This window comes from Dreissena polymorpha, chromosome 3, assembly GCF_020536995.1.
Source record: "Dreissena polymorpha isolate Duluth1 chromosome 3, UMN_Dpol_1.0, whole genome shotgun sequence".
In the NCBI taxonomy this organism is placed as follows: domain Eukaryota; kingdom Metazoa; phylum Mollusca; class Bivalvia; order Myida; family Dreissenidae; genus Dreissena; species Dreissena polymorpha.
Window position 1 is genome coordinate 80,761,703 of NC_068357.1, and position 14,671 is coordinate 80,776,373.

The 14,671-nt window shown below is 35.0% G+C and overlaps 1 protein-coding gene and 1 long non-coding RNA gene across 2 annotated transcripts; one reads left to right on the forward strand and one right to left on the reverse strand.

Moving 5' to 3' along the window:
- Positions 1–391: 391 nt before the first annotated feature.
- Positions 392–2,035, forward strand: LOC127874926 (uncharacterized). The gene is made up of 3 exons (XR_008047182.1): positions 392–622; positions 1,181–1,399; positions 1,897–2,035. It is a non-coding gene; the product is annotated as an uncharacterized LOC127874926 (long non-coding RNA).
- LOC127874925 (uncharacterized) lies at positions 1,515–4,800 on the reverse strand. The gene is made up of 4 exons (XM_052419621.1): positions 4,698–4,800; positions 3,603–3,840; positions 2,905–3,054; positions 1,515–2,166 (listed from the first exon to the last, which is right to left on the reverse strand). Exons 2-4 carry the CDS (start codon positions 3,814–3,816, stop codon positions 1,862–1,864), a joined length of 669 nt encoding a protein of 222 aa, XP_052275581.1. The 5' UTR covers positions 3,817–3,840; positions 4,698–4,800; the 3' UTR covers positions 1,515–1,861.
- Positions 4,801–14,671: the final 9,871 nt, after the last annotated feature.

The following is a 14,671-nucleotide window of genomic DNA, read 5'->3' on the forward strand; positions in this document are numbered from 1 at the left end:
AAATTTGAAGTGTGTAGCGCGTGAATTGTCTCCTGGGGGTGAATTGTCTTGGGGTTGCTATTAACGCTACATGTACTTCCGGCCAAGCCACGTGTTTATAGCGATCGTGCAATAATCACTTTTTCATGATTTAATAAAAACTAGATTTTCCCTGTTTAAACGAATACGCCAACAGGTAGATCGCGTTCTGGTCCATATGTCAAATTTCAGCAAAGGTGTTGGGCCAGTTTTCAAGAGGATCAAATCGCTGCTATACGCTGGAGCTTAACGAATTTTAGTCGCCATTATCATTCGTTCAATTAAACGTCATCAATAGATGACGTCCATTCCCAATATCACTCATTCCATATCTGTTGTTCGTTGTTTATCCATATTTAACCTACCCCGGAAAGATAACGTTACGCGGGTTTTTTGCAATTGTAAACATATCTATCATATCAAGTACTCGCTTCATTAAACTGTGTTGCGGGTTGTAGTAAATTGTTAGACGCTAAAATTTTAAAACGGAATTAAATTAAGAGTTATACGTTATATTGACTTTGGATCTACAATTAAACATAAAGAAATAGCGATGGGAATTTAGATAAAACACCGGATAAATAGTAATTGGATATTCGGAACTGTACGTTTTATGTAAATCATTTATTCTATTTCCCAAAGTTGATTTCAGACAAGGCTTATTCGATAATAACCATTGTGTATTGAGTTTATTTAATATTTATAGTATCTCTTTCACTAAAGCAAGTCGTAGTTGATATATTTTATGCGCCGTGCAGGCTCATTTGACTTGTAGTTATGTATTTTAAAAATGTTCGTTCAAGAATGTGTTTGTACTTTCGATTTAGAAAAATAAGCAGGTTTTCCTCATTGTGTACACACCGGTCTTACTGACAATAACCACACTGGACTTCTTTTGAGTGAAATTGCCGCGCCAATGGACAGTTGTCAAAGGAAGGAAAGTGCAAATCATGTTCAAAATGACCACAATTATGAGCTCTCGGTCCCGGGAATTAGAGAGGAACAAAGAAAATTCGGATATCTTAGTTCTGTAGTATAACTTTGTTTTTAAACTTTTTCTCATTGTTCGAGTTGTCGTCAGCAGTATTTCTATTAAATATGAAATATTATATGATTTGATATGAATATAGGGTATATTTTTTGCTTTTTTGTGATTTTTGAGAGTACAAGCAGAACAAGGGCACATACGCCTTCATCACGAAACTTCTTTGTCTGCCGTACTTGCCTTCGGAGCACATCGTCCCCGTGTTCGAGACATTGGTCGGCCTAGCCATGTCGCTATTTGAGTATGTGCGTCGAACTTGGATCGAGGTGGATGTGTGGCCCGTGCACAGTTGGTCTGTATACGGACGCTTTTTCCGCACAAACAACGATGTCGAAGGTAAATATAAAAAGCAGATCTCATAATAACATATCGATATTAACTGACGTTGTAAAATATAAGAGATGAATCCATCATTGCGCAGCCAGTTTCAATTACTATGTACAAGATGGAGAAATATTATTATATTTTACTGCATCAGGTAGATGAATGTGTTTACCACATAAATCGCCTACTTTTGTTATTTAGCGATGAATTTAAAAGTGGCGTTTGGAACAAAATGCAAAGATAGCATTTACGTACTTCATATTAAATAGTTGCTTTGACATACATTGTATAGATGAATTGCGTAAAACAACACTTCGTTCGTAAGTTCCTTATGAAATTGCTGTAGTTATTTGTTCTACCTGGACCCCACTGGTCGTGGTTTCCGTTGCACAGCCCTTCGCATATTTGTGTCCATATTTATCGGAGTGTAATCTTATGCACAATATGAGGTTGCATTGCAATAAGATGGTCTTTTTACTTGGACGCTCCCGGAAGTGGCTTTTTTCTAGGAAGTTTGCCACCAAATTCCTGTCCTTCCTCCTCATGCCATTGCTTCCGCCGGGTGACGTCAAGATCAATATTTTCTATGGGATGCTGCGACGTCGGTTTTTCCTCGTCGGTAGCCATCTTACTGATATTGCGTCCAACACACATGAGAATGCCGGCGGCCATGTTGACGATCAGCCCTAGAACAGCCAGTACAAAGGACCAACTGAGGGAGTAATCAAGTCGCTTGATGGCCACTGCGTACATCGCTATGCCAATGGCGGCAAGGAATCCTGCAAGAAAAATAAGTAATATATATTAGGCATGGAATGACGGATAACAGACTCAGAGAGTAGAGGCCAGGAATTTGCAAAGGAGCAATTCTCGTGTACACATAAACAACTTCTTTGTTAGTAATGGTCAACTGAGGTAAATGTAAGAGATTAATAGAAACATGTTAATGGAAATAGCGTCCACAATAATATGTTTATTACAGCTATGCATTTCACAAGAAATATTTCTTGTTTCAGTAATGACAAACAGACACGCTATTAATTGAAGCAAATAAAAACAAATACAAATTTGACCATTGGGTGACGCCTATTTTTTATCAAAGACAATTATTTGTAAAAAAAGGTTGAAGAAAAACTACTATACAATGTTAACCACCCGTACTATATATGCGGGTGTTGTGCTTTCAGAAAAATATTGTTGAGTTTTTGTTTAAATAAAAGTCAATATAAATAAATTGAATTCCGGGTGTACAGGTTATGACCCCATGGCTATGCTTTGATTAAACTAAGTAGAAGGCAAGGATACAATGCTGCATAACATATGTAAACATAATTTATATTCCAATACTTGGTAATGTCAGTTAATCGTTGTGCTTACTTGCATGATATCAGCTAAAACCATCTGAACTTTCACTAGATTAGCGTAATGGAAATGCATATGAAAAGACACAAGATTTACTAGAGTACTAGTATAAAGTATAGCTTTTACTCGAGTACTAGTATAAAGTATAGCTTTACCTGCGAAATAGGCAGTTATGATTGCATAAGTGGCCAGCCGTTTCTCTTCGTAGAGGCCGCACAAGAAAAATACGGATAGGACCGTAAAGAAATAGTAGCCGATCAGCGCGAACACGTTCAGAACAGCGCTTGCAATAATGACACCTTTCTCTGAAAGAGACACAACATGTGGGATATTAGCGAGATACTTTTATGATAGTACCTGTGTAATATTGTATTTTAGGGCGTTAATGTTGGACACAAACCCGTTCAAGACAGCGCTGGCAATAATGACACCTTTCTCTGAAAGAGACACAACATGTGGGATATTAGCGGGATACAATTATGATAGTACCTGTGTAATATTGTATTTTAGGGCGTTAATGTTTGACACAAACCCGTTCAAGACAGCGCTGGCAATGATGCCACCTTTAGTTTAATAAGATAGGAATGTGAAAAGTCAAGCAAATCATTGGTTGATAAATATTATAATTGATGGCAAGTGTCCGATTGTCAAACAGTATACAACAGCACCAAACAAACACCATCACGGCTAAATGAATACAACTGAGCCGCCGCCATGCAACGGCTATGGAAATCATAAAAAGACATCGGCATATTTTTTTGTCCGAAGACTACGGGCTAAACACGATTATTAGAGTTTTCTTGAACCACTACACATATGTGGAAGGATTAAACAATATTAAAAACTTCGGTACCGTGTGAATATTCGTTGAAATGGTAATGGGTGTCATAGCAGGTACCATTAATCTTCGGACAAGCCGTAAATAGACCGGCGTGCGTAGCATAGCCGGCGTCCGTTTTAGTGGCCCAGTGATGCGACGCCACGGCGGTGGTATAGAGGGCGAGGGCAACGAGGTTCACCAGTATTGCTACCACGCTCCAGTGCATCTTGTGTTGACACGTGCACATGGTGACCCCAACTTCAACGGTTACCTAGGAGCGCATAACAAGTGTGTACTTACACTGTTTATCTTGATTTCCATGACTTTGGAAAAAATCCCAAAACCCTTACCCTTAACCTTAACCGAACCCTAACCCTATTTAACTTCCCGAACTCTAACCAAAATCTTTACCATTATCCTTTGGAGGAAATTCCGATAACATCAGAAGATTTAAACAATGATAGTTTTGTAAACCACATGCAGTTTAGTACACTTAAGTTCAATTAATACGAATATGTAATTTCGAAAAGATGTTCAATACATCATCGTGTTCCCCTGATTTGTTTAGTGTACAAACATATAACATATTCTTAGTACCTATATTTACCAATCGACAAAGCTATTTGAATTACCCTGGATGTCATTATTGTATGGAGCCGTCTTTCGAAAACACAAAACATATTTGTTAAGCATTCAATGTTTTGTCTGTGAATTTATGAATCGGTATCATGTTCAGATCTTGAAGAATGGTCCATGAGTATTTAAATCTTGACATAAAGTCAATTGGAATCAGTTAAAAATTATGCACACATGAATAAGTAAATTATACTATTTGTGTAATGATTTTTCGCAAGATTGAAACACAACATACACTATCAATGGTGTTTTAAAAAACATCTTAGCAATTAATTAAGACAAAATAGAGAGAGCACATTTCTTAATACCTTGAAATTTATAGTTTAAATGCTTAAAGAGCATAACATCAAAAGTATGTCGTAGTACTTTTGGGAAACATAATACGTTTGAATGGAACGCGTTTCTTAAACAACCACACATGCAGTTTACAATAATAAATTATTAAATATAATATATGCAGTTTAAATGCATTTCTATATGACAAAACGGTACCTGTTAATTCAACAAAGCTTAAACCTCCATATTAATGCATTTAAGCAGTCACCATTCAATTCAATTTATCGATTAAATTCGGTGGTTGAGTACCAAGTTGTATTGATCAATTCTAATAATAGCGTTTATTTAAATGTAGAAGAGCACCGAAAGACAGTATGCGTACAATCTAAAATACGCACATTGAGTATGGTTTACAAATCAATTATCGATCATTGATATTCTATTCAAACAATCGGTCTAGTCACTTGTAAACTGTTAAATTGAAATAAAGTTTTTACATGGACTCAAACTTACGTTTACCTATAAAGTACTCGCAATGATAGTTTTGTGTATTTGTTACCACATTTATATAGCGCCCTTTTCAAACAGCTTGTGCATTCAGAGGCGCTTCACATCTTCCCTCTGATCACTGGGTCATAAGTCGTCCGTTAACATCTTGGCAGTTTGCAGCCATGGCACATTGGCTTATTGTCCCCACAGGTACCTATTTAAACACCTGGGTGGAGAGGAGCAGATGTGGGATAATTTTCTTGCTCAGGAAATTTCCAGTGGTGAAGGCGGGATTCGAAACAGGGACCTTTCGATCCCAAAACCAGCGTCCAACAATAAGACCATTGCTCCCTTTATTACTATTAAATTAATACCGGAAACTCATGTACATTCCTCAGCAGGGAATGCGAGTGGTTTAAATGACTTTTTATGGACGCGATCTTTTTTTCGATTTCTGATTAATGAGAAGAAAACGTGTTTTTGGTCGGTCATTTTCCTATGTGTTTTCCTAAAATTCGTGGATCGGTCAACATACGATATCGACAAAAATGGAGAGTGTATAGTTTAGATTTTATTTCAACATACATTGGGGTTTAAGCCCATGAGTACACTCCTATAATATATATATACAATATATTCATCGATGGTCGATGTCGTTCAGAATGTATAACATATCCTAGATCAAAATCTGAATAAAACGAAAATGACTGTAACAATTACATGTTCATACTTGTATTTGCAACATCTCCATAGACATGCATTTTCGTTAAACTGTTACAGGCTTTTACCAATAAGTATTGAAACTAAACGTTTTGACAATTTTTGGAGTAACATGCGCTTCTTTAAAAATTACTTTTGAACCCTTTTTAAAAAAATGATGCTATAAAAATGTGTTTATTTTGTTTAAACTGTTATTTTTATCAGTTTTTTCTAATAACTTTTGGCTTTTTTTAATTGTAAACACAGTTGTTTTCCCATTTTTGTGATGTCCCAAATTTGCGATGCGCAACTGCTTTTAAATTATGTCCATTTTCAATAAAATGGAAATATAATTCTTATGAAACTGTATAAACCTTGAAATAAAAAGCCAGTTCGGTTGGAATAAATACAAAAAGAAACATACACTCTTTTACCACGATATTTATATTATGATAATGATACCAGTTAAGTTCACTTTATTGGCAGAATCAGCAAATGGATGCATTAAGACACATAGTAATCATCTATACATAAACATAATAGTAGATATGTATATCTAATAATGACAATAATTGTTTCTGGTGATTGTGGAAAACAATGATAGTTTAAGTCTCACGTTTTATGATACTTATTATACGCCAGAGACATCAGCATAAAGACACTTTTTATAACATAAGAATTTTTTTATAACAAATTAGTGATATCTTGTTTAGCAAACTTGTACAATTCAAACAATTCAGCATTTAACCTTAAAAATAGTTTAAGCTGAGGTCACCGCCTTTGATAGGCATATTCATGGCATATGAACCGGTTTGATATCATGTCGAACTTAACACTCATCCTAGAACTAATCGCACAACTTACGAATGCGAATAAAAATTCGAGTACTCATTATAGAACCGAACAGAACATAATTTTAGTACTCACACACTTTACAGTTTCTATTGTTATATAAAATGATAAAACAACTTATAGATAAAAAACAATAATTCTATTAAGTGATTGAATTTAACATACATAATTTTAGATATTTAAAGAGAAATACAATATCACTTTGGGAGGCACCATGAAATAAGTTGAATACACATATTGACACAGTTAAGCCAATTGGTAAGATTTTAAACTCTGGTTATGACTACAAACAATGAATAAAAGACCCCATTCATCAACAGCAAGTGAAAGTGCTTTAACAGACGATAGCCGTTTAGAACCACCAGTTTTTGAAACACCCGTAGCATCAAAGCAAAATAAGAGACATAATAAAAAGAAAAAGACCGACAAAGCTATATCAAACCTGAAAAGCCTGACTGATTTCATGACAAGTAAAGAAACGGAAATGCCAGCAGATCAATCGCAATCATCGATCGAAAAGCGCTTACAAGAGATCAGCTCAAAATTGTCAAATGTACTAACAAAAGATGACAACTTAATCATAAAAAAAATCATAAGGGAAACGCTCGAAGAACTTAAAGAGAAACTTCTGGGCTCAGTGATGTAACGAATCGAAATAATCGAAGGGAATATGTTCGAACAAGCAAAAGAGGTCGAGTCGCTCAAACAACAAATCGAGGAAAAAAATCTGGAAATTGACTTGTTAAAACAAAAAGAACAATCCTCAGAGAAAGCGCAGTCTTAACGACCTGGAACAGTACGGTCGGCGAAACAGCGTCCGAATTACTGGCCTTCTGAATGACAACGAAAACCAAACTTCAAATGCCGTTGCTGAACAATCGGCTAATCTGATATATCAAAAATTAGGAATACGTATAGAATATAGAGACATTGATGTGGCACATAGGCTCGGCAAATACATTCACAATACAAACAGACCAGTAATTGTTTAATTAGTGAGACGCCAGACAAAACTAGAAATCATGAAAAGAGCGAAATTACTAAAGGGCACAGGGATTTTCATCAATGAAGATCTTACCAAAAAAAAATACCGAGGTTCTTGCGTCGCTACGCCTGAAAGAGCCTACGCTTATAGACAGAGCATGGTCCTACGAAGGGAAGTTGTTTGCTAGATTCAGAGGCAGTGACCGACCTGAGCAAATAAAATCTTACCAATATCAGACTTGGCTTAGTAAGCCGTGGCCAGGAAAGGACAACACCTCGTACGCCAGGAAGGTGTCATCAAGCGACAGAAACGTCCCGTCATCTACACAGAAAATGTAACAGCGATGATGCTCAAATAAGACTGAGATATAAATCTACATCTCATTAAACATCGACAAAAATACATATATGTTTATTTATACATAACCAATTGTAATAAACTTAGGTATAAGAACAACACAAAATTGTATACATAACCTATCGTAGTAAACTTAGGTAAAAGAGCACAACACTTTATACATGACTTATTATAATAAACTGAGGTAAAAGACACAAAATAGTAACATTAGTCAACAAACAATATTAATTAAAAAATATATACAAATATGCCTTGGTAACATACTTCCGGACCAAAACGTCAAGTAAAGTTGTATATTGTATTTGTATAGAAAGCAACTGTACAATATATTTAATTTCATCACTTATCACTGTGTTTCTCATAGTTTTTTTTCAGAAGCAGATTTTTTTATTAAAAGAACTGCGTTCGTATTTATTTACAAATGCATATCACTTATTACTGTGTTTTCTCATAGTTTATTATTTTCAGAAGCAGATTTTTTTATTAAAAGAACTGTGTTCTTATTATTTTAAAAATGCATATAACAGTATATGGATTTAATGTATTTTGTGTGCATTTCTCCCCGGTAGATCTGCACCTTCTTTGATTATATTTGTTTATATAGCTCATAGACAACTATCCAGACACCTACTCATGTTAAATAACAAAACTTCCACGTTCAAATCAATCAAGTTAAGAGTAAAACAACCATTCTGTGTTGAGGATAATTATTTTGTCAATTTAGCTGTGCATATTTACGCACTTCCTGTGTTGAGGATTATCTTTTTGTACATTTTAGCGTGTTTACTCATTTTTTATCCTAAACATATAACACCTGCATTGTTATAATTACGCACTTAAGAACATTGTTCTATATTTATATATGAAGCGTATGGTGCTTAGAATATATGTATTATAAAAATACAAAAAAAATATATGCTACACATACAAGTATGTGTAGTCAGTATATTGTATTTGCTATACAATTTCACTTCACGTATGTTGTCAATTAACATCTTTCTAAACCGGGCAACAAATTTTTGTAATCCTCTTGTTAATAAAAATTAAAATATTTCCCACGCTCACACACGCACACACGCATGTACACAACCAGCACACACACATGCACAAATACGCGCGCGCTCGCGCACGCACACACACACACGTGCACACACGCATACGAGCACGCACAATCCCGCACGCGAGCTCGCGCACACGTACGAACGCGCGCTCGCACAAACACAAACCATACACAAACAAGCACACATACACACACGCGCGCACGAACACACACACACGGACACACATTCACACACACGCGCAAACACACACATACTTGAATCCGCGCGCACACTCCTTGACACGAACAAGCACAACACACGCGCATTACACACGCGCGGAACACACGCACACACCCGCACGCACAAACACAAACACACACGCTCCGAATCATCCCCCACACAATTTGTATTGTCATATTATTATTATTATAAGTTACCATACAATCAACGGTGTATATATATATACGGTTTGTTTTCTCAATCACTATTTGAAGTAGTTTGTGTATTTCCATTATACTGAAGTGCGCTTTTTTATGCCTCTCATGAACTGTGATTTAAGGATATTTATCTATATCTGTATTTACATATGTAAGGGGTATATTGTATATGCTCTACAAATCCACTTCACTTATGTTGTCAATTATCCTTTTTCCAAACAGGACAACATAGTTTTGTTATCTTTTTTGTTAATACAATTTACAAAATTCATAGAGAGTAAGACGCTCATAATTTTTGTTACAATAGTATAAACACATCTGGTGGTAATTCTAGTTCATTTTTTTTCGGAACTAGATTAACTGTAGGCCAGATACAGTCAAAGCGAGAATACAAGAGTAACATTCCAGAGGTACAAAATGCTTTAAAACTTTTCCTTATCAAACAAAAACGTATGAATGTCCGTCACTCGATCTAATTAGTTTTTCGTTTTCGTGCATTGTTAGATCGACAATGCGACGGACATAAGAATGTACTCGTGTATATGTCTCTTGATCTCAACACATTTCGTGTTATTTTGAAATGTGCTTAACGTCTCCTAGATAACATATTACTAAGACGTGTACTGATTGCATTAATTGTGTTTAACAATAAATGAGGATATACAGATATATTCAATAGATGATTTCAAATACAATAGTTGCATAGATTCTTTTTAACTATCATGAACCTTTTAACAAATAATAACACAACAAATGTTTGTATCAGGATAACTTTTTTGTCATTGCAATAGTTTTGCTATAGTCGTTATTGTAACATTAGATTATTTATTATTATAACGTGTCTTACGATATACAGGTACTCACAGTGAAAAATAATAATACAGCGAGATGTTTGAAACACATGCATGTATACACACATACACTCACACGTATACAAACACACAAAACACACGCGCGCACTCAACCGCAGACACACGCTCATCCGCACACGCGCACACATGCATACGTACACACACAAACACACGCACTCGCGCACACACCCGCACAACCGCGTTTTTTATTACACAACTAGCACACATACACATACGCGCGCGCTCGCTCGCGCACACACAAGTGCGCACACACGCATACAAACACTCAAAACACACGCGCGCACTCAACCGCAGACACATGCGCATCCGCACACGCGTCTTTTTTTTCTTTTTACACAACCAACACACGCACACATACACATACGCGCGCGCTCTCGCGCGCACACACGCATGCGTGCACGCATACACACGCACTCGCGCACACACCCGCACATCCACGATTTGTTTACACAACCAGCACACACACACACACATACGCGTGCGCTCGCTTGCGCGCACACACACAACTACGCACACACACGCATACGTGCACACACACACGCGCGCTCGCGCACACACACGCACACTGGCTCACGCACCCACAACTGTACACAAACAAGCACACACGCGCACACACAAACCCGTGCGCACACTCATTAACACGTGCATGCACAACACACGCGCATAAAACGCGCACGCAACACGCGCGCACACACCCGCACACACCCGCACACACACACACACACGCACCGAACCACCCTCCACACACGATTATGAAGTTCTTATTATTATATTATTATTATTATTATTATAAGTTACCATACAATCTAACGTGTTATATGTGTACTTTTTGCTTCTCAGATCACTATTCGTCAATCAGTTTGTGTATTTTCCAGTGAACGGAAGTACGCTTTTTTGTGTCGTTATTGGGGACTTGTCGTTTTATTGTTGTTGTTTTTTCTCATTATTGTTTTTTTTTTCATTTCTTCTTTTTCTATGGAATATTCATCTGTTTGTATCCATAATTTTTGTTTTCTATTTTTGTTTGCATATGTGAACATCTTATGTCTTATAGTAGAATCTAACTGGACATGTTTTAAAATAGAAACTTACTGGACAAACACACACAAATTATCATTTATATCACCCACTACTTTTTTAAATCATTAAATTATGAACTCTAAATGTTAAAGGGCTAAACAATAAAGACAAACGCATAAAGATTTTCAAATGGTTAGACGAAAAAAAAAAGTATATGCCTATTACAGGAAAGTCACTTAACACATACTTTAGCACAAACCTTAAAAGATGAATGGGACGGAGACATCTATCTTAGTGGACAACATACTAATAAACAAGGCATTGCCTTTCTGATAAAAAATAATATAGGGATCACAGTCGATAACTTTAATGAAATAATAATTGGCAGACAAGCAAGTATAGATATCAAAATACACGAAACACAATTAACATTAATCAACATTTACGGCTCTAACATAGATGATCCGACTTTTTACGAAACATTACAATCCTTTATAATTAATAATCAAGTTAAAAACATTATAGTCGGTGGTGATTTCAATATTGTTCTTAACCCATTATTAGATAAAAAAGGGAAACCTTTATACTCATCCTAAAAATAGAAACATTTTAAATAACATACTTGAAAACTACAATATGATAGACATATGGCGCACAGTTAATCCCAACGAAAGCAAATACACCTGGCACTCAAACACAAAACCAACAATATTTTGAAGATTAGACTAATTTTTAATATCAGAGTCACTTTGCAACCTTATTGAAACATGTAACATAAAACCAGGATTTATGACTGACCACTCTCTAGTTGAACTTAAACTGCACAAAATACAACCTGAAAGAGGCCAAGGATACTTTAAAATTAACAACAGCATCTTATTGGATACACAATATCAAACACAAATAAAACAGGAAATATTAAATACAGTTCAAAATAATAAAGATGCAAACCCAAACACCTTATGGAAAGTAATTAAAGGAAATATACGTAACACAGCAATTAGATACACATCATTTAAACAAAAAGAATCACACAAACTTGAAACTGAAACCATCAAAACCATTGAAATACTTGAAAAACAATTGCATCAAACAAACACAAATGATACCACCGACATTGAAAATGAAATAACATTAAAAAACAAATATTAGATGGAATCATACACATCTCAATGGAATAATACTAAGAGCGCGTGCACAGCATGTTGAACACAATGAAAGAAATACAAAATACTTCGCAAACATTGAAAAACGTAGAAGTGAACAAAAAACTGTTCACAAATAAGTAGTCAATGGCAAAGATATAACAAACATAACTCAAATACTAGAAGAACAACGTTTATTTTTCGAAACCCTCTATAAACGAAAAAATGTTGAAAATAACACCCTTTTTAAAAATACACATCACGCTTTAAACCAAGAGGAAAAAGAACTGTGCGACGGATTGCTTAATGAATATGAATGTGGATAAGCCCTAAAAGAAATGCAAAATAACAAAAGCCCAGGATCTGATGGCATCACAATCAAATTTTATAAAATATTCTGGAACGATATAAAGACACATCTAATTAATTCACTTAACTATTCATTTAACAACGAAAACTTAACTACGCTACAAAAACAAGGTATAATATCACTTATTCCAAAACCTGGAAAAAACTTAGAATTCTTATCAAACTGGCGCCCGATTAGTTTACTAAACAATGATTATAAAATTGCAACTAAACGTATAGCAAACAGAATAAAAAAAATATTACCATCAATCATTTCAAAATCTCAATCTGGTTTCATAAAAGGACGTTACATTGGTGAAAACGTTCGTCTTATCCAAGAATGCATAAACTATTTCAACAATTCAAACAATCCTGGTCTAATATTCTTTGCAGACTTTGAAAAGGCATTCGATTCGCTTGATCATTCATTTATGTTCTCTTGCTTAGAAAATATGAACTTTGGTGAAAGTCTCATTCAATGGGTCAAACTATTCTATACCAATATTAACAGTATAATCATTAACAATGGCTTCTTTTCAAACAGTTTTAACATCGAACGAGGGGTTCGACAAGGATGTCCTCTCTCATCATCGCTATTTATTATTTGCATCGAGTATCTATCACATCACATCCAATCAAATACACACATAAACGGCATATCACTAGAACCTGATGAAGATATCAAACAGTCCCTATTTGCTGAAGATGCAACTTATTTTTTAAACGACAATTACGATTCTTTCCATAACCTAATAGAGTCACTAACCCTTTACGGAATGACATCGGGTCTTAAACTAAACAAAAGTAAATGTACTGTGCTACGAAAAGGTAAATTAAAACAAAGTGATGTCCTATATAAAACAGAAATGAAGATTAATTGGACATCCGATGAAGCCACAAAGTTAGGAATTACTTTCACAAATAATGAAAAGGATACAGATCTTAAAAACATACTACCTAAATTACAGAATTTTAAAAACTGCTTAAAATCATGGCATCACCGTAAACTTACACTAATCGGAAAAACACAGTATTGAAAACGTTTGCACTTCCTAAATTAATTTATGTATTAACAGTTCTCCCAAATCCACCAAATGATGTTATTAACGATATAAAATCAGCAATATTTAATTTCATATGGGACGGTCAGCCTGATAAAATAAAACGAACTCAGTTAATTCAATCTGTAGAAAATGGAGGTATCCAATTAACGAACATTGACTCATTCTTGAATGCAATCAAATGCAGCTGGGTTAAAAGATACCTAGATAATACCAATACAAATACATGGAAATTATTCTACCAGAAAATCCTTAAAAAATATGGTGACTCCTTACTCTTTGAATGCAACATCAGCAATACTATCTTACATGAAATTGCAAACGAAAACACATTTCTGTCTGATGTTCTATTAGCATGGTATGATGTCACTCATAACCAAGAAACCCAAACCAGCAGTAAAATTATTTTATGGAACAATAAAGACATAACTTTAAACAATAAGACGTTTTTCTATAAAGATTGGTTGAACGAAGCATTAAATATGTCGACCAATTATATGACTACAGAATTAAGGATTTCTACTCTTTTGATAATATATGCTACATATACGGAATACCTTCAAATAATGTTCTGAAGTACTACACACTAATCAAAAGCATACCCATACATATTAAATCTGAAATCAATACAAATAATACACCATGTACTCAAACAACATTCGTAGAAAACATACTTGGAAGAAAAAACAAACCGAATAAAATATTTTACACACTACAAATTAAAAACCCTACAGAAAACTCCAAAACCCAAAATAAATGGCAAGTCCTTTTCGGAGAACATGAACTTAATTGGAAACACATATTTACCATGCCATATAAAACAAATATTGAAAGCACACTGAGAAATTTTCAATATAAATACATCCATAGAATTATGGCTACAAA